The 26,473-nt window shown below is 39.5% G+C and overlaps 1 protein-coding gene across 1 annotated transcript in view; it reads right to left on the reverse strand.

Annotated features, from left to right (window-relative positions):
- LOC135676754 (1,4-alpha-glucan-branching enzyme 2-2, chloroplastic/amyloplastic-like) overlaps nt 1-26,473 on the reverse strand; it is a 47,973-nt gene that overhangs the window by 13,923 nt on the left and 7,577 nt on the right. The window contains exons 4-11 of the mRNA XM_065188267.1: nt 24,373-24,471; nt 16,725-16,767; nt 15,693-15,752; nt 15,109-15,189; nt 10,301-10,417; nt 10,021-10,104; nt 8,847-8,968; nt 710-829 (exon numbers count right to left, since the gene is read on the reverse strand). Coding sequence (XP_065044339.1) covers nt 710-829; nt 8,847-8,968; nt 10,021-10,104; nt 10,301-10,417; nt 15,109-15,189; nt 15,693-15,752; nt 16,725-16,767; nt 24,373-24,471 — 726 coding nt within the window. The remainder of the gene's footprint in view (nt 1-709; nt 830-8,846; nt 8,969-10,020; nt 10,105-10,300; nt 10,418-15,108; nt 15,190-15,692; nt 15,753-16,724; nt 16,768-24,372; nt 24,472-26,473) is intronic.

Here is a 26,473-nt window from a genome sequence, read left to right on the forward strand (position 1 = left end):
AAGTATACAAGTTGCCGGATAAGGAATTTTGAAATGTCTTTAATCCTAAAATTCCATGTGGAGTTTAACATCCTTCCGTTTACTTGTACATTTAACCTTTGCCTCAACTATCTCACAGGCACATTTAACCTTCATCACCATCGTTGTTGTACCACTTTAATGATATATGAAATAGGGTTTTGAATACCGATCTATACCGGTGTACCGAGATCTACTCGGTACAGTACATACCGGTATGTACCATTAGTACGTTAGGGCATACCGACGGTACATCCTAAAACCTTAAAAATACATTCACCTACCATGCCAAGGCATATTAACCGGTACACCTCGGTATCGATCAAAACATTGGTACTGCTCGGTAGAGGGTGGTCCGCATACATATATCCTCTCGAACCGATATGTATCGCCCGTACCGGATGGTACACATCAAAATTGAAAACCTTGATATGAAAAATAAATTAAAGTTAATTAATAAAAATAGATGCCTTTGGATATCTTGAGCCTCTAAAAGTCCAATAGCATAAAGAAAAGTACAACCCTTAAGGAAGTTAAGAAAACAAATGCAGAAGCACAACAACATAAAAAACTGAGATCAAATGTGATGCACAAGTGCAAGTCATAACCAAAAAAAGAACATATTCGAAGGTACCAAACAAGTAGCCATCTAATAATATTAATATCTTCCGTAGAAAAATTTACAGGTCACCTGTGAACAATATCCATGAGAACAAGAAGACCAAGCTCATGAGCTCTGTCAATCAAGGACTTGAGCTCATCTGGGGTTCCAAAACGACTGCTGGGAGCAAAAAAGTTTGTGACATGGTACCTGCAACATGTATTACAGTCAAGGCATGTTTTTCAGAAACTAAGGGAAGAAAAGAAAATTAGAATTAGGATATGACTATTTGAAATAATAAGTATGCCAAATTAATTTTTTGGAATAATGGGCACCAAATGTTCCAGAAAGATACTCTAGTTATTGCAAAAATTTAATGTTTGTAAGTGTTGTAACTTTTAAGGTACAAGCGATGTTAATCAATTCCAAACAAAATCTTAATAGACAGCATTAACAGGTGAACTCTTAATCAAAAGGTATGTAATTAATAAGCTGCAAATTGTCTTGGCCCCAGAACTATCTCCTAGCATATGAATAAGTCCAACTACTGTTGAATGACCATAGAGAACCAAGCTGTGCCACTCCACACTGAACTGTGCTATGTTTACAAAAGGCAAACCAGAGGTACAAGGCAAGTTCAAATTTAATTTCATTCATATAAATGTAGATAGTAATAATATATTGATTTATTATCCCTTTCAAATTAAAATTGGGCAAAACCAGATATATTTTGGCATGGCAGGGGAACACACCATCAATCACAAAATATGTATCATATTGTTACTTACAATATGATACCAATGACATGTTACTCCAATAATTTCACAATTGAGACCAGCAAAAGGCTTCTCTCTCATGTAAATAGGGTTCAAGGTCATTCAAAACTCTAAAGCTGCAGACTTCACCATCCTGTCCCATAGTGCCCAGTAACTACATTAATATTCTTCTTCACATAAACCATTTCAATATGTCATCTACTTTGTTTCATAAATCTCCATGCAAAAAGTGCATCTCCTTTTACAGAAAAATGGCACTTGATGCCATTTGTATGCTTATCGCAAACTACATGTATTAAAGCAGAAAGAATCTTTAGATGTCTAAATAGAATATACAACACATATGTGGCAATATTTACTTAATATTATTGAAAATTTGAAATGACCATCTAAGATTGACATCTTATACACTCATAATGAGAGAAAAGAAAAGACAGGACCTTGTTTTAAGTATGGAATTTTTTGTCTTTTCTTCTGGTCAGGATTTTGAGTCAAAGGGATATCTATGGTTCAGCATAGGCTATGTAGTTATTTTTTGCTCATTGTGACTGTTCGTTTGTGGTTTTACCTTGTTTTAATGAAACAAAGATTTTCCCTGAAATGATGGCCATAATTTACTCTGAACTTTTATTAATAAATAGATTTACCTTTTACAAAAATGTACAAATATATCACAAAGATTATCAACAAGGCCAAACCATAGGGGATAATATACTGTTTTATTCATGACCAGACATCAACCCATGTTAATACATCCTAAAACAGGATATTGCAACCAAGATTCACAATTTCATACCATAACGAAGTATCGAGCTCAGCTCGGTATGGTACGAGCATACCAAACGGTACGCTTTGACGTACCACTCGGTGTGTGTGCGTGTGTGTGTATATATAATAAAAAAGTTTTAAAAAAAGGGCGATGTCGTCGAGGCGACGTCGCCTCATTTCTTCTCCCCGCAAAGCCTCGGCTTCTTCTCCCCGCGACTCGCCTCAAACGAGGAGGCGACATCTGATCTGCGACATCCGACAAGGGAGGGCAGCGATGGGTCGGGATCATCGAGGGAGAGCGACGTTGGATCTTCAGGTTCACCCTTTTCTTCTCCCTCTTCTTCCTTCTTTATTGACTAACACTGCCCGGTAGTTGGCAGCGACAGTCGAAATCGACCATTACCAACAGATTTCGGATGGTAACGGGGCGGAAACGGCCCCAATCGATGGTACTGCCTGGTAGCAAGTGGTCGGCATACCAGTCTGCTGTCGGACTAGTATGTACCACCTGGTATGGACGGTATCATTCGAAATTAAAATCCTTGATTGCAGCATTCTATACCAGTGTTGCCACAGGCGATCACCAAGACTGTATACAAGCCTTAAGGTCATAAACTATGCCGGGTTAGACTAAGGACATCTAACTATCTTGCTTGGAACACCAAGTGAGTATATACAACCATACATTAATATGTAATTATGTATAAACACAAATATTCATGCATGCTATGAAAATATATTTGTATTCATAATACATTACATTTCTTGGTTTGAGATATATATACTAGCATATTCTTAACTTTTCCGAGTCTATATTAATTATGCATCATGTAATATATTTTTAATATTGTTGAATTATTTATGATTTTATTCTTCAATATGAAAGGTACCTAGGATCACATAGTCCCTTTGGCATTTATGTTCTACACATTACCACACATGAGCTAGCAAGACCAAGATATATGAATCTTGGTTACAATTTATACATGCAATTAATTTGAAAATTTTAATATAACACCAAGAATAGATGCTACAAGCACAGGAATGCTAGATGTAGAAATTTACATCATTTCATTACAGGGCATCCTGCCTTAATGATTAAAAGAAATGCAACAAGTGATTATGGTTTTACTCAAATCATAGCACATCGAACACTCATCACGCTTTTGAGTTTTGACAATGTCCATAAGTACTAGATTACCAAACAAATGCTTTAGCCAAAAAAGGATGGATTAGAGGGGAAGGCGAAGAAGACCTCACACTTTTCCAACAAGATAATTCCCAAGAAAAAAAGATTGAATGGAAGGGCGATCAAGGCTTCTTACACTTCCATTTATAGATTCCTATTTTAACATCATATAAACTATGGTATGCAATTTCGAATGGTACCGTCCGGTATAGGCGGTACATACTGGTCCGATGGCATACCGGTATGCGGACCGCTCGCTACCGGACGGACCGTGCTACAATACTACAGTAATACACTATAGCAGTGCTATAGTGCTATAGTAAGAGAAAATCACTCGGTAAACCCTAGTATACCGTTCGGTACGCCCTGGTGTACCGCTCGATATGCTGGTACCGTACCGTACCGAGCCAACCTCGAAGCACCGGTATGGTACGGTATTGCATACCTTGATATAAACAAATCTGCATGTGTTATAATCCCACATACAAAAGGAGGCCCAGCAATAAAAGATGCCAATACAGAGGAGGCGAAGGAGGAGATGGTGGAGGAAGAGGCATCGGTGCAAAGGGGTGGGGAGGAGAAACCTAATTAAATCTGCATGTATGTCCGTGTCTTTTGATTTGTTCATGCTTTGCACAGTATGTAGAGGAACGGTCGAAGGCTTAACAGCCCTAATTTAATTAGGTTTGGTGGTCATTTTAGGCTTGTAAATAAAGATTATGTCATATAGACACTTGTGGGAGATTTCGGTTTGTAGTGAACCATTTGGACCCTTTGTTGTGTAACTGTTCAGAGCTTGTAAAGTCTGTTTGTAATTTGTACTGGCTATGAAGTGTTTTCTGAAATGATTGCTTGTGGATCCCGAGTAAGGTGCTTTCTCTAACCCGTTTTCTCTTTTGTAGGTCCTAAAGGACCATAAGAGGTTTCAGAGAGGCTAACCTTTGCGGACGGACACGCAAGGGTGTCGCACGACTTAGGCAAAACCAACTAAGTCCGTGACAGATGGTATCAGAGTGAGACAATCACTCATAGAAACACTTGGCATGCAAACGTGGGGAACCTAGTGAGGCTGCGTTGAAGGCAGCCAGCACGCGTGATCGTTTGGGGGAAAGCAGGCATGGAGATGTAGGGAAAATGAGTCGTTCAGAGGAGCGAGCATCTGAGATTGGCATTCATAGGAATGGCCAACCCTTCGTGCAAGAGGCACCACGAGGATAAGCAAGCTGGGAAGAATACGTAACGCACAAAGGTTGGGATGGCTGAGTTTGAGCTACGGCTCAACGTTGGCAACCATACTTAATTGTGCTCAAGGCAAGCGAGGCGCTTGATAAAGGATGAAACCATGTAAGGTGGAATGGGTTGTTCAGCGACCGAAAGAGTTGTGCAAAGCTCACAGAGGTGAGGGGAATTGCTAACTCGAAGAATTTGATACTCACACAAAGGTCTGTATGCGAACGATATAGAGTATTCGTGGCCATCCCAAGGCGATCGAAACTCGGTGCCATGGAGCATTGAATCTTTCTCTTCAGCATAAGAAGGATACGTCCGTAGGAAGCATAAGTGTGTAGCGAGTTCAGCATGTTGCTAGGCCTTGAGGGTGCAACGAAGGTTATATTGACGTGGTGTCGCAATCTAGCAAGTGCATTTGCGAGAGGCAGAATAATACACGATTTGTTCAGCAAGGCGGAGTAGTTGCTCTAAAACTTTCAGAGAGAAAAAAACGAAGAGAGAAGTTGCTCCAACGGGACAAATATCTAGGAGGGATAAGTCCCGACTCTCCAAAGGGAGAACCATGTGCAACGAACCGCACATGTTAAGGAGAAGTACCTCAAAACAATTTCAAAAGATCAACGGATCGAGCGAGCGACGAGGAGTCGTCGCATGATATCACTTGAGATAATGCATTGGAGAATACATTGCGAGATCAAGTGGGGGAGCGACCCAAGGCAATACAAGATGAAGGTATATTTAGAGTCGATATGGAGATCAGACTCAACGAAGGGCTAACTCGTGGAATGGTGGGCGCGAGGGCCACCATCAATTCAATGCAAAACAAGGAGCGGAACAACTTGGATGACTTGGCAAAGTACCCAAGCCGCATGAAGGGAGCCAACATAGAAGATGGAACATGGAGCGGAGGCACAGAGCTTTCCTTGGACATAGGTCAAGGACATGAACTCTTGCAAAGGCAAGAGCGAGATCATGTTGTTCCATGGGTCCTTCATTCTGATGGAGCCGACTCATCTTGCATAGTGCCAAAGACGAATGGAGCTTCTGGGCACATGCACCTTATCTCGAAGAAGCATTTGATGGAGGAACTAAAGTGACTCAACTTGCAGAGGCGAAATTGAGTTCAGAAGACCTTGACACGAGGCAAGAGGAAACAAGGGCGGGTACTCTTGAAGAATATGCCATAGTGTTACCATTCAAATTGCCATGAAGGGAGCAGTGCACAGTAGAGATTATGCTAGTAGGGGCAGATGCCCAGGATCCAGACAATGGTGCACCAATTTCAACAAAATCGGTGGACTTCGAGAGCGACTAGGCGACAGACTATCCTAGAGCGATACTTCATCTAGGTGTGACCTGAGAGCGGGTGGACGAAGGTCGATCGCTAAAGAAACGAATACAATCGAAGGTGGAAGAGGCCCTATGATGTGTTGGCAGAAGCCACACATGAACGGATCATAATCCGAGTTCATCCCACAAGTATCAGAATGCAATGGAGATATCACCAGGTGGCAACATGGTGCAGTGGATTGTTGTAGAACAGTTCATGGCAATACGGTACACACGAATTAGTCCCGTAAAAGACTATATCATACGGAGGTATGATTGGGAGCTACTAGGAGCTCCACTTCGGTGAACAACACGATGGCAAGAAGGCTATGGATTCAAGGAGTGAAAGTCATGGTACCGCAGAGGCGGATCTTCCATGCGTGTATCGAATTTTGCATCGGATGAAAACCTTGGTCATTAGTATATGGGGGTTGTGTACCACTGAGGGAAAAGTTCGAATGTAAGTACCAATGAGTCCCATGGGAGGGACTTGATCATGCAGAGGTATGATCAAAGCAGCTGGAGAGTTAGACTGCTCCAGAGCTCATATTTGCTTAAGAGAGCTCGACAAGTCAGAGGACAAGGCCGAGTAAGCGAACGTTGCTATCAAGGAAGCTAAGGATAACAATATCGGTGCGAATCCTACAACATGATGGCAGAGGCCATACATGGGAGTTGTAGCCTATCTTTCCATCGACTAAGGAAAACTGCAAATGTTGAAGCAAGAGGTCGAAAGGAGCGAGGAAGCGACGACGAGTCCAAAAGGACTTAGCTACCCAAAACCAAGCATCGGTTAGACTGGAGGTGGACTTGGAGGAGTGCCACCGAGACATATCTACCGATCATGAAGAAAGGGATGCAGATGTAAGGCGACGGATAGTAGGACCATGGGCATGACAGCGCTATGGTATCACAGAGGCGGGAATTCCGTGAAGTCATCGATCCTTTGCTCTCATGGGGGGAGAGCGCTTGGTCGTGAAAGGGGCAGAGGAGGTGGAGAATGCGGAGGCAAACTCCAAGTACCAAGATAAGACTGAAGGGCAGAGGCCAAGGAACTTCGTAAGACCGGTGTCAACGAGCTTCTCATCAAGATAGCCGAAAGTGAAGGACTTCGGGTCATGCAAGAGTGCACGACCAAAGAACGAAGTAGGCAGCACGCGATGTTGTACCTTTGCTACTCAGTGGAGTAGGCGTCAGGGTTAATGGAGAAGACGGTATAATTCCATAGGCGACCAAAACTATTAAAGACTTACTCCAAGTTGAGGTAAAAACTTTCTGCATTACAGAAGTTTGATGGCATTGAGAAGGTGAATTATAGTAGCTAACTCAATGCAATGAGTGCAAACACTCGATGCTCCAAAAGTGTGAGCAAGGAGCGGGCGAAGCCTAGTAACCAGCTCGATACATGAAGTACAACCCTCGAGGAGGCAAGCGAAGTCAAGTAACCTTCGCCTTCTCAATTCTTAAGAGAATAGGCGAAACCGAATACCTCAATCCTCTTATCTATCCAGCAGATGAACTCTACACATGTTCAAAGACCCTTCGAAGAAACCAAATGGAAGACAATAGTTGTCAAATCCTCACCAATGGTGATCAATGCTACTAAGAGTAGATTATCCGCTTCATTTCCCAACATAATACCAATCGAAAGTGGAAGTGATACGAACCTACTTAAAAGTGACAACTAAGTGAAAGAAGAGTCGATGAGCAAATTTTATGGAGAAATGACCCAAAAATTTTAAAAGTTTGCGAGACGATGCTCGTTAAGCTCCAACAAGCATCCACCCAGTTCAAGCAGCATGAGGCATTTGAGAGACTAGCGCATATGAATAATGGTCTTTTCCTTCATCTGAATGATCTGTAGGAATCAACACAACTCAGCCAACCCCACACTAAAGTCAGAGTCATTGGTGATTTGAAACAATATTACAGATCAAAAGTTCGATTACTCAACAACAGCAACGGAGAGCAGTTGGGAGCCAAGAGGCGCATTGCAACTGGAGAAGAAGATTAAAGACTTAGTAAAGGCGAGGAGTTGCAGTGTCGATAAAGGCTTCGACGAGGACGTCGAAGGAATAAGTAGGGGAAAATGTCACGGACAAAACTATAAACAGGGTATTTATTGTAATGCTCATGTATGTCCGTATCTTTTGGTTTGTTCATGCTTTGCACAGCATGTAGAGGGACGATCGAAAGCTTAACAGCCCCAATTTAGTTGGGTTTGGTAGCCATTTTAGGCTTGTAAATAAATGTTGTGTCATGTGGACACTTGTAGGAGATTTCGATCTGTAGTGGACCATTTAGACCCTTTGTTGTGCAACCGGTCAGAACTTGTAATGTCGGTTTGTAATTTGCACTAGCTATGAAGTATTTTCTGAAATGATTGCTTGTGGATCCCGAGTGAGGCATTTTCTCTAACCTATTTTCTCTTTTGTAGATCCTAAGGGACCATAAGAGGTTTCGGGGAGGCTGTCCTTTGCAAACGAACACGCAAGAGTGCCGCACGACTTAGGCAAAACCAGCTAAGTCCATGATAGCGAAAAGACAAAAAGAGATGCTTTGTGCCTCATGAGCCCGGTACAACAGGTTTACTAGTCAATGCAGCTCATACTGGATCAAACAAAGCAAAAACATCCAATCCACAACCCAATTGGTTGTTGGACCAGTAAATACCAGCTCATATCAACCAGTGACGACGATATTTTAATCTATAGTCAAGTTAAAGTAAATCCAATAGGATGCCAATAAACAAATAATGGACTAACAAAAGATATGATAGTTCCAAAATAATTTAGTTTATAGGCAAATGGCATTATGTCAACTTTTACAACCATTAAGACATAAAAAAATATTCTTTTCTTTTTTTCCAAGGCAATATATGCAATCATATAAGGAACATGGAGACAGAGAAAGCAATAAGGGATTAAAATACTACCCAAAGCTTCCATAATATGAGTGCTCCTGGATGGCCATTATTTGAACAGCATTATAACCAAGCCTTTGGATTCGAGGCAGCACATCATCCCTAAAGCTAGCATATGTGTTTATCTTTGGCTCCTGCATATGACCATAATTCAGTTACTGAAGTGGAACTTTTTTCATGTTGTAACTAAAACAAAATATCAACTCAATTGGAGTATCTACCCAACAATACCAAGTATATTCTACAATCCCTTCTTACAAGGAAAGTAGTTTTGTCTAACCTCTTTAAACGAATGTCCACCATTACGACCAGAATAAAACAAATACTTGTATAATACAGGTATAAAGTAGCATTATTGATATTCTGTATCATCTTTGGCACTCCAAAATATCAATCAATAATCTAAGTGTGATGAAACAAAAAACAAAGACAGAGCTTCCTGTAGTACTGCATTCTTTAGAAGCAAAAGTCAGTCAATCTAAACTGAAAAGATGCTTTAGCAATCCTTTTAAGCAAAACCTCAAATTCGACTGAATTGAATGAACCTGGGCACTTGATTCAGGGAGTATCGCATTTGGAATGTGAAAACTACCATGCTCACCATTTCAAATCCTTCTTCTCTCTCTTTTTTAACCCAAGTAAGTTCTGTATTCAAATTTCAAACTATATAATTTTATGAAAACTTCAACATTGAGTATGTGCAGTGATTGAAGACAAAATGGAGAGGGGAACAGGACTCGTGCAACTCACATCATTATTTTGCAAGTCAATTTCTTGCATGAATTTTTTTTTTCATTCTCATCATTCTATAAGCTTGGGACAATTCATAAATCCTAGAGATGAGAGGTTTTGATAATAACTAGGACAAGTTGAGGTGAAGACCACTATGGGCAAGAACTTAATATTTAATAGAGACAAAATGAGATATCACTAAAAAGGTGAAGATAACTAATTATAGAAACATCATACTTACAAAAAATAACAAAGGGTATACAAATACTGAATTTGCAGATCATTATTATTTTCAGTCTAAAAAGAAAGGATTCTTAGACTGTATATCATGCACTTCTATACATCAGCAAGAAGAGGCAATATGCAACTTGAAACTGCATCCTATAGGTCACTAAGGTAAATGAAAAAAACCAGTACAAAAGTCACCATTATCAATAAGAGGGTGAAATCATACCGGACTACTCATTCCAACATGTGACTCATAAATGCGCAATGATTTTGGAGCTTTTGGTTGAGCATGTTGGAAGACATACTTTTCCTGTAGATGCATTTAAAATGTTTTAGGAAATAAATAGCTGCAGTGCTGCACAAAAGACCTCTATCCAACCAGAGCTCATATGGAAATATAAGCAATAAGGAAGCAATTGCACTAGTGTCACTAGAAGTAATTAAAAGAATCATACCAGTAATATTAAAATGACAATGATAAGGAATAGCAGAAATAGCATCTGTACCTCTTCAGGTGGATCATAGTATATTCCATTGTATGGTATTTCACCTGGGGCTTGTACAGAAAATTTGATCCAGGCAGGAATGGAATCTTTGATGCCGGATGGAGTATCCATGCGTATCTATCATGTATTTTTAGCATTTAATAACCAACAAGATCATTGTATAACCATTGTCCCATATATGAAGCAAAAAATTAGTATGCTACTATGCTTTGCACTTGTGCTTCACATATTTTGATAATGAACAGCTCAACATACAAACGTGATTAGCATTAGCAAGCACATAAAGAATGAACAAAATGCATCTCCTACAGGCATTCCAGTACTTGAAATTAAAAGGACAGCTAAGGATGCTAGTTCGAGTAGAAACATGGAATCTCAAGCATGAACTCACATGGTCATGTTTTGTACTTCCTGAAAAACTAAAAGCTAGAGAGAAAAAAAACTTGCTTTTTCTTAATAATAGTGCTAAACTGCTAATATGGTTCACAATTAATTTTTAACAACTTTGATATCCTAGCTTAAGACCAAGTCGTGTTTAAAACTTTAATGATGAAAAGTTAGAGAACAAATCATAAATATTTCATATTGTTGATCTATTTGAGTTCAGCTACTGATTTCCAGTTTCCGATTAGCAAATGTTTTGGTGCTACAACCAGAGTGGATGGTATAAATCACAACTGAAAATTCAAAGGTAGCTATGTAGCAGAGGAAGATTTACTGAGAAAATCAAAGAACTAATTAGTTAACTGTAATAACATTTGCACCCTGGAGATCTGTGTTTCATGCAAGGATTGTAATTTCGGTCCGTACTGGTGTATCGAGCCTTGCTTGGAACGGTATGCATCGATACGACAAACCTTGGTTTCAAGGTCTCTAAACATAATCATCTAACAAAAATTTATGGTGCACAGCAACTACAATTGTCAGTAATACCTTAGAAAGCAAGGTTTGTCATACCGAAGTATACCACTCGATATGGGCGATACGTACCGGTCTGACAAGGGATTGGTACGAGTGGTACATTAGTATGCCCAAGGTTCGCAATACCGTACCGTACCGGTGTTTCGACCTGGGCTCGGTACCGGTACGGTACGATATACCGAGCGGTACACCCAGGTGTACCGAGCGGTACACCCAGGTGTGCCGAGTACAGTGCACTGCTACAGTGCTACAGTACACTCGGACCGGTAACAGGCGATCCACGTACCGACAACCTGTCGGAACGGTACGTACCGCCCGTACCGGGCGGTACAGTCCGGTATTGCAGACATTGAGTACGCCTATATATACTATGTGTCAATATGCTCAGTATGGCTTGGTACAGCTTGGTATGTACTGTACCGATAGCTAGTCAGTACACCGGAACGGACCAATAATGCGAACCATGTTAAAAAGTACTTTGTCAGTTTGTCCTAAGTGGGGCAAAAAAAAATTTAACCCATGGAATTTAATCCTTCATTCTTAATACAATGAAAAACATGGCCAGGACAAAAGCTATAGGGTAAAATGACGCCCATGATGTATCATTAACATGTTTAATTATATTTCTTAGTTAAAAAAATTAAGATGACTTTTCAAGTGGATTCCAAGTAGTTTGTTAGTCAACCTATAATTGCCAATAATTAAATCTGAGTAACAGATGTCTTTGATTAAAATGTCCCTAATGTCATGAACCTAGCTGGTTTTGCTTAAGTCGTGTAACATCTTTGTGTGTCCGTCCGTAAAGGATTAGCTCCCCGAAACCTCTTATGGTCCCTTAAAGATGTACAAAAGAGAAGATCGGTTAGAGAAAGCGTTTTAACTCGGGATCCCACAAGCAGCAAGTTTAGCAAATACTTTATAGACAATGCAAATTATAAACATAGACTTCGTAAGCTTTAAACAATTCAAGGTGGTTCGCCGCGACCAAAAATCCCCACAAGTACTCATATGACACTACTGCAAAACAAGACAATGTACCAACCCTAAACACTACCACAAAGGCCCATCTAGTCATATACCACCGGAGTAGCTCCTAGGTGCAGTGCTGGCTGACACTCCACACCATTCTACAAAGCTAGAAAATCTCCAAAATTGCTACCTGGATAGCCTATTTCTGGGCAATTTTGCCTTTGCATGACGATTGCACACAACCTGAGTTTACAAATCTGAAATGGCCACAAAAGCTAACAAAAATAGGGTTGTTAAACCTACTGTAAGCCCTTTACATGTTGTGTAAAGCATGAACAAAACCAAAAGATATGGACATACACGAGCATTACATTGAATACCTCATTTACAAGTTTGTCCATATATTCTCTCATACTTATTCCTTCGACATCCTCGTCGAAGCTTTTACAAACACTGTATCTCCTCGCCTTTGTTGAATCTTCAATTTTTTGCTCCAATTGCAACACGCCTCTTAGCTCCCAATTGCTCTCCGCCATTGTTGTTAAGTAATTGAACTTTGATTCGCCACGCTACTTCAACTCGCCAATAACTCTAACTCTGGTGTGGGGTCGATCGAGTTGTGCTGATCTTTGTTAGTTCCTGCGGATCCTTTAGATGAAAGTAAGGACCTTCCTTTTTATGTGTCAGTTTCTCAAATGTCTCGTGCCGCTTAAACTGAGTGGATGTCTATTAGAGCTTTAACAAACATTGCCTCACAGACTTTAAAGTTTTTAAAGTCTTTCCTCTATAAAATTTATCATTGATTCATCTTTCACTTAGTTGTCACCTCCAAGTAGGTTTGCATCACTTCCGCTTTCGATTGATATTTTGTTGGGAAAAAAGTGGACAATCCACTCTTAGTAGAACCGATCACCATTAGTGAGAATTTAACAACCGTTGTCTTCCACTAAGTTTCTTCGAAAGGTCTTTGAACCTGTGCAAAGCTCCTCTACTAGATAAATAAGAAAACTAGGATACTCAGTTTCGCTCATTCTCTTAAGAGTTGAGAAGGCAAAGGTTACTCGACTTCGCTAGCCTCCTCAAAGATTGTACTCCATACATCGAGCTAGTTACTAACCTTCGTCTGCTCTTTGCTCACACTTCTGAAGCACCCGAAGTATTTGCACTTCTTACGTTGAGTTAGCTACTGCGATTTGCCTTCTCATTGCCATCGAACTTCTATAATGCAAAAAGTTTTGCTCGAAAAGAGCAACATTTTGCCCCGATTTAGAACAAGTCTTTAATAGTTTTGGTCGCCTTTGCGATTGTATCATCTTCTTCATCATTTCTGCCACATATTTCTTTAAGTAAAAAAGATGCAGCACCACGAATTACCTACTTTGTTCCTTGGTTGAGTACTCCTGCATCAACCCGAAGTCCCCCACTATTCAGAAAGTACATAGCTTTTTTAATAATATTAAAATGTTAGTTGATTATTTATAGTTACATATTAGTAACTGTGACATTATAAGGAGTTATTGTATTTGAAATAACACAAACAAAAACTATATGACCTAGTACCTGGTTATCTGAATATGTCTTAAGAATTATAATGTTACAAATATTTTGTTAGCTACTTAAGATTACATACTGGAAATATTGGCATCATAAGGAGTCACTGTGCTTAAATTGCACTAGAGTTAAACAAAGATTAGTAAGACCTCGTGAGGCACCTAACTCACAACTTCCAATTGGTCAATTTATATTTTATACACTAGTTTACATACAGCCCAAAGCTAAAGTTTTGTGGATTACATGAGCTAAAGATAATTATAACACAACTACATCATAATCAAACACTATGGAAAGGAATTTTGCTTTGCATCCTTATGTTTGACATTCTTCCAAGTTGTAACAAAGGCTCACAATTTCGCATATTGGTACTACATTGGTGAGGGTTCAGACTGGTACCAGTACATACTGAGTCTAAAAAATTAGAAAACTGACAAGGTACAAAAATTGCCTGGCACAGAGCTTGTACCACCCTAGACCAAGCAGTACCAGCCCTATAACAGGTGTATCGAGTGGTACGGGCCCTGTACCAGCCAGTATAGGTGTGGTATTAGGCGTACTGCCCGGTTTACTTGGTCTTCTGTGTAGGGTATCCTGCCTGTAAACACAGCTTGTATGGAACTGTTCTAGGCGGTACTGTAAGCTTGCTTCTAACAGTAAAGATCTACTTTAGAAACACAGGTATTTTATTCAACAACAGCATAAGAATATAACCAATAAAGCTAACAAGAAAATGCAAATGCATATTGATTTTCCACTCATAATCTACAATAGCATACAATGTTGGACATACAAATACCTACTGCATCGGTTGATAATGATACAAAAAGGACATGCCACTGGTCAAGGCTGATAAAGATGCATGAAACAAAATGCCACCAGCCCAGGATCGAGGGACACATGAAAACAACATGCCACACATATTTGGCTGGTACTTATCATGCCAAGGCAGAGATAGACCACAACCATGGAAAGTAGCATGTAGATCTTTGTCATAGGTTTCCACATCAATCCATGGTGGCATGCAGATCATCAAGCAGTAGTATGGTTGGCATGCCATGGCTTGAGCTTGTATAGTGTTATGTGCCAGTCATGGATGAGTCACTTGTTCACAATTGACATCTTTCCACATTCTCAGCATGGTACATGAAACATGCACGGACATGAATAATGTGGTACCAATTGTTGCAAGAAAGCAAAGAGGAGAATATAGAACATGTACTTGTAGATACATCCAAGAATCCAACCAAGATCCAAGGGAACAAACATTTACATATGATACTAGTTATTGCAAACAAGCAAAAACTATTATGAGTACTTATCACTTTATCAGTTTATAAGAGCAGCCAACTATAGAAATAACAAACCTTTACACGTGAGCCATGAGGAATAGGTGGTGAGCCATCTGCATTATTAGGTAGAAAGACCTCCCAAACGCCATACTCCTTCTGAACATGATGAATCAATAAATGTCAGCAAACAATACCTAACATATGAAGCCCATATGCGAACAAAAGCCGGACATGAATTTTGCAAGATAACACCTTAAAATAACCATGTATATGAAATATACATACAATTCAAATGATGGTTAGTGAGAAAGAACTTAAAAGCTTCATTTCTATAACTTTGAACAGAAGAGATACTAAACAAATCAGCATAAATTTTAACAGTAAGCCCTCCAGTATGGTTTAGCTAGCTTCAGTATTTCCATAACCAGTATAGATACCATGAAAAAGAACTATGTCATAAAGAAGGTGAAAAAAATTTCACTCATCGGCTCTTTAAGATAAATTTTTACTGACAACAAAAAATTTAGCTTTAAAGACAAAAAATTGAGCCAGAATACTGCAAAGCACATGATATAAGATTATGCAACTTTATTACTCAATTTACAAAAAAAGATATCATAATCCTGAAATGAAATAAATTTGGTGGCAAATCGCCATACCCGAGTCATCACATCTGCATTGGGGTTCCAATTGTTAAAATCTCCTATGAGGGTCGCCCACTGAAACTCAACACCGAAGGATTTAGAAAAGGTATACAGAGAATGTAACAAAAGCTAAAGTGAAGAAATTCATAATTTAGAATTGGCTGATCCATATGAAACGTGGACATAAAACATGGCATAAACAGGATACAGTACTGACATGCAAAAAAAGCAAATCTTATTAAAGTAGAAAGTAAAATACACATGACAAATAATAGATGTATATTTTTATAGAAAATTGTAATTGTACAATATTGACAATCTATGATCTAGAAGAAACAATAAGATCATTTATTTAAGTATCCAATATTTACAAAAGCATTTGAAACACTTATAAAAGATTATAAAGTCAAAAGCCATATTGTTTATAGATTGCCAATATTTTATGACTTGAAATCAAGTATTTGATCCAAGTGTCCAACACAGACAGTAATACAAAGAAATGAGATGGCACAACTGGCCTAATATTTTTGAACTACCCAACACACCAAGTAAGTGTTTGATAAGCATCAGTATCCAAGACAAACACAATGTGGACATAGAAAGTATTTTAAGATAAACTCCGTTCTTTACAGTCACTCCTTAACTAAGTAATTAAGTTCTTATGTACATTACATAAACCTCAAAGTTATTACACATGTAGTGAATGGTGAAACAGAATGCTAGCAACCTGCCAAGCAAGCTCTGTTTATTCATTTTAACTGCTAAAAGTATGGTTTAGCAGAAAATTCTTAAATTTAACTGGAGAAAGCTAGCTGAACACTTTCCTAGAATAATTCAACCTAAATATAAGGTCTGGCATGTTATGTTGCTACTGCATCATGAAAAATCTTCACAAGCATCCAGTGTTAGGCATAAACATATACACCAAGCATCAAAGAGTTTAACTAACAAACCCAAGAAAGCAAGTTGTCAATTCATGATTATATCAGGGCGGCAAGGTAGCAAGGCATAAAACTAGAAGATAGATACTTTTAAATATTTACCAACCTTTGCTCCAGGTGCCCACTCCCGATAAGTGATGCCATTGGCACTAGAAATTGAGCAAAAATGAAGAACTGAGTGATTTAACAGAAATGAGTGCAAGAAAGAAAATATTGAGTGCACCATCAAACAGCAACAAATAAGTTGAGACAGTAACTAATTTGCAAATATTAACTATTACAAACGTTAAATTTTTCTAGTTGAGAAAAAGAACATTAAAATTTGCAGTAAGTGATAGTGTGGTACCATCATTTTATAGCATCAAACTATTACAAAACATTAACATTTTCTATTTGGTAAAAGAGCAGAGTATAATAAAATTAAAACTTCATAACAAAAATCACTATACTCGACATTGGACAATAGTAATTAGTATATGAATCACAATGAGCATACCCTGGGATAATAAGTGATACACTTATGTTGTAGCATAAGGAGAAAAGGGACATATACAAGCAACTGTACAAAGTTTTCAATAACTCCTAAACTATCCTATTAGGGATTTTATGATCTTCCAGAACAGAGAGAAAAGTTGCAAAGCCATACATTATTGTGTGCATTTGTGATTGTAAAGTACAATGAAAAGTGTATGAATCACAATGTGAAGTATATGAATCACAATGAAATATATTATCTGCGTTTGTGATTGTAAAGGACATTTTATCCATTTTGTTCTTTTTTCTGTCGAGTTATTTCCTGTTAAGTCAACTTTTCGCATGTGAGCTTATTTCTCATTAAACATCAACAAAAATGAGCACAACAATAAAATAGTACAAAATGATGCACGATCTGAACTATCTCTAAACATGTGGAGACAGAAATGGATCTCAGAACCTCAAAGTTTAAGCAAGTATAGCAAGAGCCTATATTATTTATTAGATTTCTGAGACATATATATATGTATATATATATGTATATATATATGTATGTATGTATATGTATACATATATATGTATACATATATATGTATGTATATATATGTATATATATATATATATGTATGTATACATATATATGTATGTATATATATGTATGTATACATAATATATGTATGTATATATACATGTATGTATACATATATATGTATATATGTATACATACATGTATACATGCATGTATATATACTTATATATACATGCATACATACATGTATGTATGCATGTATATATACATATATATACATGTATGTATACATGTATATATATATGTATATAAATATATATATAAAGTACCCACATAGATACTAGATAGTAACAAGCATCACCTTCCATAACATCCATCCCATCCCATCAAATTTTCCCTTCTTTTTCTATTCTCTTCTTTACGAGTTACAAAACATAGATATATGAGTAAAATAGTGAATAATTCAAGGCATACTGTGTTGTATCCAAGGTTTGAAAGATCGTACCGTACCAACGTTTCGATATTCGCTCGGTACGGTACGATACAGTATACCGAGCGATATACCATTCGATATACCGCTCGGTGTATATATATATATATATATATATATATATATATATATATATATATAATTCAACGACGTCGCCTCTTTCTTCTCCCCAGGCGGGGCGAAGTTGCCGAGGCGACATCGCCTCATTTTTATATATAAATTTTTTAAAAAATATTTTTTATATATAAAATATATTTATAAAAGGCGACGTTGCATCACCTTTTTCAGCAACATCGCCAAAAATATATATATATATATTAAAATATTTTTTTTTCCTTCTCCGAGCAACATCGCCTTAAATATATATATATATATATATATAATTCAACGACGTCGCCTCTCTCTTCTCCCTAGGCGGGGGGAAGTTGCCGAGGCGACATCGCCTCATTTTTATATATAAATTTTTTAAAAAATATTTTTTATATGTATAAAATATTTTTTATATAAAAAATATATTTATAAAAGGCGATGTTGCATCGCCAAAAATATATATATATTAAAATATATTTTTTTTTTCCTTCTCCGAGCAACATCGCCTTAAATATATATATATATATATATATATATACCATCTGGTAACGGGCGATCTGTGTAACGGTCAGTTGACGGACCGGTATGTACTGCCCGTACCAGGCGATATTATTTGAAACTGCATACCTTGGTTGTATCATCTCAATATGTAATGATCATATTCAATGATTTTTTTAGGTTTTAAGATAGAAGATGACAAACTAATAAAATAAGGGAAAAAAGATTGTTGAAATAGCCCACAGATGGAAGAAATGCGTCAAAAGTAGGATAAATCAATAGATAGGAGGAAAAAGTAATACCCATTAATGACATAAAGAAAACTCATGCTTTCATCAGCAAGTATCCAATTCTGAATCTTTCCCTTGACTCTCGAAATAAGATTCTTAAAGAAAGGACTCACAGGATTCAACTTATAGATGCATTCTTGAAGAAAGAAAGATACAGGAAAAAGGAAAAATATGGCAAAATCAGCCACGTCTTATAAATTGAAGTATGTCAGGATTGTTCTAAGGAACATGCAGACTTTTTCTTTCTTTTTTAATGAAACTACTAACGGGCCAGAACTTTAAACTTTGACAAAAGAATCCTAATGTTACTATAGTATTGTCACAGACTTAGCTGGTTTTGCCTAAGTCGTGCGGCACCCTTGCGTGTCCATCCGCAAAGGTCAGCCTCCCAAAGCCTTCCATGGTCCCTTAGGACCCATAAAAGAGAAAACGGGTTAGAGAAAATGCCTCACTCGGGATCCACAAGCAAACATTCCAGGAAACACTTCATAGACAATGCAAATTACAAACAGACTTTACAAGCTCTAAACAGTTGCACAACAAAGGGTCAAAATGGTCCCCTACAGACCGAAAATCTCTCGCAAGTGTCCACATGACACAACCTTTATTTACAAGCCTAAAGCTGCCACCAAACCCAACTAAAATGGGACTATTAAGCCTTCGGTCGTCCCTCTACATGCTGTGCAAAGCATGAATATACCAAAAGACATGGACATACATAAGCATTACATCAAACATCCTGTTTCGAAGCTTGTCCGTGACATTCTCCCCCACTTATTCCTTCGACGTCCTCGTCAAAGCCTTTGTGAACACTGCAACTCCTCGCCTTTGCTAAGTCTTCAATCTTCAGCTCCAGCTGCAATGTGCCTCTTGGCTCCCAGCTTTTCTCCGCTGCTATTTTTGAGTAGTCGAACCTTTGATCCGCCATGCTGCTTCAACTCACCAATGACTCTGACTCTGGTGTGGGGTTGGCTGAGTTGTGCAGATCCTTGTTGATTCCTGCGGATCCTCCAGATGAAGGAAAAGACCATCCTTACTATGCGCTAGTCTCTCAGATGCCTCATGCTGCTTGAACTGGGTGGATGCTTGTTGGAGCTTTAATGAGCATCGCCTCGCAAACTTTCAAAGTTTTTTGTCCTTCCTCCACAAAATTTGCTCATCGATTCTTCTTTCACTTAGTTGTCACTTCTAAGTAGATTCGCATCACTTCCGCTTTCGATTGGCATTCTATTGGGAAATGAGGCGGATACTCTACTCTCAGTAGCACTGATCACCAATGGTGAGGATTTAACAACTATTGTCTTCTAATATCTTCGAAGGGTCTTTGAACCTGTGCAGAGCTCCTCTGCTGGATAGATAAGAGAATTAGGGTACTCAGTTTCGCCCATTCTCTTAAGGGTTGAGAAGGCAAAAGTTACTTGACTTCGCCCGCCTCCTAGAGGTTGTACTCCATGCATCGAGCTGGTTACTGGCCTTCGCCTGCTCTTTGCTCACACTTTTGAAGCACTTTAAGTGTTTACACTCCTTGCGTTGAGTTAGTTACTGTGATTCACCTTCTCAATGCCATCGAACTTCTGGATTACAAGAAGTTTTCACCCCAACTTGGAGTAATTCTCTAATAGATTTGGTCACCTCTAGGATTGTACCGTCTTCTCCATTAACCCTGCCGCCTACTCTACTGAGTAGCAAAGGTACAGCACCGCGTACTGCTTGCTTCGTTCCTTGGTCGTGCACTATTGCATGACTCGAAGTCCTTCACTTTCGACTATCTTAATGAGAAGCTCATTGACACCGGTCTTACGAAGTTCCTTGGCCTCTGCCCTTCAGCCTTGTCTCGGTACTCGAAGTTTCCCTCTGCATGCTCCACCTCCTCGGCCCCTTTCACGACCAAGCGCTCTCCCTCAATGAGAGCAAGGGATCAATGACTATCACGGAAGTCCCTCTGGACTCATCGTCGCTTCCTCGCCCCTTTCGACCCCCTGCTTCAACACCTCGGTGTTCTCCGCAGATCCCTTTGGTCGATGGAAAGACAGACTACAACTCCCATGCATGGCCTCTACCATCACATTGTAGGGTTTGCACCGATTCTGTTCTCCTTAGCTTCCTTGGTAGCAACGTTCGCTTACTCGACCTTGTCCTCTGACTTGTAGGGCTCCCTTAAGCGAATATGGGCTCTAGAGTAGTCCAACTCTCCAGCTGCTTCGATCATACCTCTGCATGATCAAGTCCCTCCCATGGGACTTACTGGTACTTGCATTCGAACTTTTTCCTTGGTGAAACACAACCTCATATGTTGATGACCAAGGCTTCCATCCGATGCAAAATTCGATGCACGCACGGAAGACCCGCCTCTGCGGTACCATGGCCTTCACTCCTTGAATCCATAGCCCTTCTTGTCGTCGTGTTGTTCACCAAAGTGGGGCTTTCAGAAGCTCCCGATCATACCTCTGTATGATCTAGTCCCTCACGGGACTATGTCGTGTGCATCGCATTGCCACGAACTGTTCCACCACGATCTGCTGCACCATGTCGCCTCCTGGTGACATCTCTATTGCATTCTGATCCTTGTGGGATGAACTCGAATTGTGATCCCTCCATGTGTGGCCTCTGCCAATACATCGCAGGGTCTCTTCCACCTTCGATTTTGTTCGCTCCTTTGGCAATCGACCTTCATCCACCCACTCTTAGGTCACACCTAGATGAAGCATCGCTCTAGGACAGTCCGTCGCCTAATAGCTCCCGAAGTCCCCCCGACTTCGCTGCAATTAGTGCACCATTGTCTGTATCCTGGGTCTCTGCCCCTACCAGCACAATTTTCGCTGCGCACCGCTTCCTTCATGATAACTTGAATGGTAACACTGTGGCATATTCTTCAATAGTACCCGCCTCCGTGTCTTCTTGCCCCGTGCCAAGGCCTTCTAAACCCAACTTCGCCTCCACAAATTGAGTCGCCTTAGTTCCTCCATCAAATGCTTTTCCGAGATAAGGTGCATGTGCTCAAAAGCTCCCTTCGTCTTTGGCACCATGCAAGATGACTCTGCTACGTCAGAATGAAGGACCCATGGAACAACATGATCTTGCTCTTGCCTCTGCAAGAGTTCATGTCCTTGACCTCTGTCCAAGGAAAGTACTGTGCCTCCGCTCCATGTTTCATCTTCTATGCTGGCTCCCTTCATGCGGCTTGGGTACTTCGCCAAGTTACACCCAAGTTGCTCCACTCCTCGTTTTTGCATTGAGTTGATGGTGGCCCTCGCGCCCACCATTCCATGGGTCAGCCCTCCCTTGAGTTCGATCTCCATATCGACTCCAAGTGTGCCTTCATTTGTGTTGCTTTGGGTCGCTCGCCCACTTGATCTCACAATACATCCACCAATGCATTCTCTCGAGCGAGATCATACAACGACTCCTCGCTGCTTGCTCAGTCCATTGAGCTTCGTGGAGTTGTTGTTTGTTGAGGTACTCCTCCTCAACATGTGAGGTCCGTCCCACATGATTCTCCCTCTGGAGAGCCGGGACTTATCCCTCCTGGATAACTGTCCCGTTGGAGCAACATCTATCTTCGTTTCGGAGACCACCATCCCCTTGGACTACTCTGATTTGCTGAACAAACTGTGCATTGTTCTACCTCCTGCAAACGCACTTGCTAGATTGCGACTCCACGTCAATACAACCCTCGCTGCACCGCTCAAGGCCTAGCAACATGCTGAACTCGTTGCACACTTCAGCCTCCTACGGACGTATCCTTCACATGCCGAAGAGAAAGTTTCAATGCTCCATGGCGCCGAGTTTCGATCGCTTTGGGATGGCCACGAACATTCCATCATCCGCATACAAGCCCATGTATGAGTACCGAATTCTTTGAGTTAGCAATTCCCCTCACCTCTGTAAGCTTTGCACAACTCTTTCGGTCGCTGAGCAACTCATTCCACCTATTATAGTCTCATCCTTTACCAAGCGCCTCGCTTGCCTTGAGCATCATCAAGTATAGTTGTCAACGTTGAGCCGTAGCTCAAACTCAACCATCCCAACCTTTGTGCGCTCCGCATTCTTCCAAGCTTGCCTGTTCTCGTGGTGCCTCCTGCGCGAAGGGTTGGCCATTCCTCTAAATGTCAATCTCAGATGCTTTACAAGCAATTCAGCGAGCACCTTACGTGCACAAGAGAAAAGAGGGAGAGGGGGAAAACAAGGACTTTAGAGGGTTGAACGAACTGCTGCAAGTCCATAAACAGCTGCTCACTGGGTGCCGGGCGCGACAACAAGTTCCCGTCAAGGTAACGTGCGAACTTGCGAAAGGTTGTTCAACATGTACTGTAGCATAAACAGTGCTCATGTACAGTAACATGTTACAAATGATCTCCAAACGAAGGAATAAAATATCAGTCAGACTGGTCTATACTGACATTGATTTACCAGTCAGACCAGAAAACAGGATACAGATGAAGCAATTTTAACTATTCCAGATTCACCCAGTCTGGTCCAGTGCAGGGTTACAACCTAGTAACCCTCCTAAACCAAATTTTTCATCCAGTTTTGATAGTATCAATTTTTTTACAGTTGTCTTGCTCTTTTTTTTTCTTTAATCTTTTCTCCCACATCTCTTTCTTTCCCTTCCATTCTCCCCCTTCTCTCGGTCTTTCTATTTGGTCATTGCCAACCAGTACATTGGCATATGCAAGCACATATTAGAGTAGACCCTCACTGGATCGGGCAGGGACTGTTTCAGATCTCATTGAAACTTGAAACCTTGCCCCCAATCATTAAAAGACATGACTCTTGTTTTCATTAGTAAAATGATTCGATCCTGAACCTAAAAAGAACAATTGACTCAAGAAGATTAAAATCTGAACCTAAAATTGACGTGATCTAGATCTAATAAAAATAAAACCTCTAACCAGAAGTTAAATACGGGACGCATCATAAATCCAGAAAAAATTCCAGCATCATAAATAAAGAAAAAATGGATTTTAAACTGAAAATATTGAATAATTATTTCCAACTGAAAGAACCCAAAATCTCTACACATATACGATCACAAATCAAGCATGAATATATTTATAAACTAGAAGTTAACCACTACGGCCCAATAGCAAGAAGGCGGTGACAGAAAGGAACAGAAAATAGGTGAGCAGCCATGGCATGATTCTTTGATGTAAATGAATGAAGATTACACCATATGCTATAGCCTAAACCAAAAATTTGTGCTAAACCAAAAATTTGTGAACACAAACACCTTTGGAAGAAAAAAATATATTCTCATTTTACGCTTCTAACAAGAACTACATTTATTATGAGAAGTTAGAACTACGATAACTTTATAGCACAATAGAGGCAAGAAACAAGGGACCATAGCTTTAATAAAAACATGAGAAAGTCAAAAGCCTACCTTCGCTGAAAACCAAATTTTTCGTAGCCACGGGAAAATGCATCCAAACCACCTTCATACTGATCAATTGTCTCACGCATTTTCTTGTACTGGTCATATCTAGAAAATATTATACCAAATTATGGTGTCAACTTAAGTTCCTGAAGTTCACAGAAACATGGATACACGAACTGAAATAAGACATGTGAAATGTTCTGCCAAAAAAGAGATCAACCACCTATTGGCTGGAAAAGATTGAAAGTAAAATGAATAACCTGTCGATAATTTCATACATCATTTGACATAACTGACATCATGGTCAAATGATTTAAAATGCCCACCTACATTTATAAATATGCTCACAATTCATTTCAGTTCTTATTTTGCAGAATACCCTAATTATCTTCTCTTTATTTTCTGAGGGACTTGTGCCAATTATCTGATTCCACATATGTCCAACCCAATATATCTCTAAGTCTAAGTCTGTTGATCAAGATGAACTCATGAAAGCATGTAAATTGTCATCAATCCTACAATGCAGTTGGTTTGCTAAACTATGGTCCTTGGATGTTCCCCCTACTATTATGGATTTTGAGTCTGGGTTTTTCCTATTCATATTTAACTTTGAGGCTGATTCCGTTCGTGTCCTCACTGAAGGACCTTGGCACTTCCGTGGTGACATTTTGCAACTGATTCCACGGTGCCCTAATTTCCAACCTAATAACCTATAACTACCACTATTAATACTGCCCCTATTTTCATCCATTTATCTAGGCTTCCAATCGAGTACTAAAATGAGGAATCCCTCTACCAGATTGCTTCTTTACTATGTCATCCCATTAAAATTGATCCTAGATCTCTATGTCTTGAACATGGTTGTTTTACACGTATACACATTGAAATCGATATCACTAAACCTTTAATCCAGGGTTTCTGGATTGGTGAACCCAATGAATGTTTCTTTTAGGTTATTTCTTACAAAAACCTTCCTTCTGTGTGTTATCATTGTGGTTGTTTAGGGCATCGCACTGATGCTTACACTATTCCTTCTTAATTTTCCAACCTGTTTGCCCCGGTATCGTTGACATCCTTGGATGGAGACCATAACCCTATGGTTCGGAGACCTCAACCAGATTCAACAAGTACTTAAGGGAATGATGAAGTTCTTTATGGTCCATGGATTCGAGTTCAAAATCGTCCCTATCGTAAGAAGACTCTAGCAAAAGGTATGGTCAACTCATCGACGGCGGCAGAATCGTCAAAGCAACCGCCTGTGAGTTCAACATGTGATTCTCACATGAAGGAACTACACAGGTCATGATGGCTTCTAACAGTTACCTCGTCAGTCAGACCAAACACCTCTCGAACGTCCTCTATTAACAGGAAACTGCCAGTTACCAATGCTACTGATAGTTGTCATAACCTTGTCCCTTCATCTATTGTGCCTTTTGAGCCTGAGGCGATGCCTCAAAACCATACATCCACTACCACCTTAAATGCAGTGGATATGAATATGATGGAGGATCCGATACTAGTTATGCATCCAATCCATAATACCTCTTAAGCTTCTATGATGTTGTTGCCACCTGTGTTGCCTTTAATAACAAACAGTTTTGATACACTTACGAACCTTGAAAGCCCTATGCCCCCTTCTCACACAGCCGACCATTCCATTTCATCTTCCACCCCTTCAATCACCCAGCAACTTAACCCAAATGGTCCTCTTGAGGCTCAAGAGCTTGTTGCTCATGTTGTATCGAGATTAAAATCTATGCATGACTCTACTACTCAACCCAAACAAGTGGAGGATATTGCTGACTCAGATCTTCTCCGTGATTTCCTTGATCAACAAGGTAAAACCCCAGTTACAAAACTTCAAAATATGAGAGTTCATACAATATCTAGTTTTAAATCCATCACTAGGGTTATTAAGGGTAAGAAGTTGAAATCATCCTTTTTTATTTCTGAAGATATTTTGCTCTCTGCAATTAGTTGTCCTCTTGATATTCCTATATTTGATGGACAGCTTTCTATTTCTTCACCCTCTTTACCATGATAATTATTTATTGGAATTGTAGAGGTATTAAAAGGAAATCTGTCAAAGATTTCCTTATGCCCAAAG

Source organism: Musa acuminata, chromosome BXJ1-6, assembly GCF_036884655.1.
Source record: "Musa acuminata AAA Group cultivar baxijiao chromosome BXJ1-6, Cavendish_Baxijiao_AAA, whole genome shotgun sequence".
Classification (NCBI taxonomy): domain Eukaryota; kingdom Viridiplantae; phylum Streptophyta; class Magnoliopsida; order Zingiberales; family Musaceae; genus Musa; species Musa acuminata.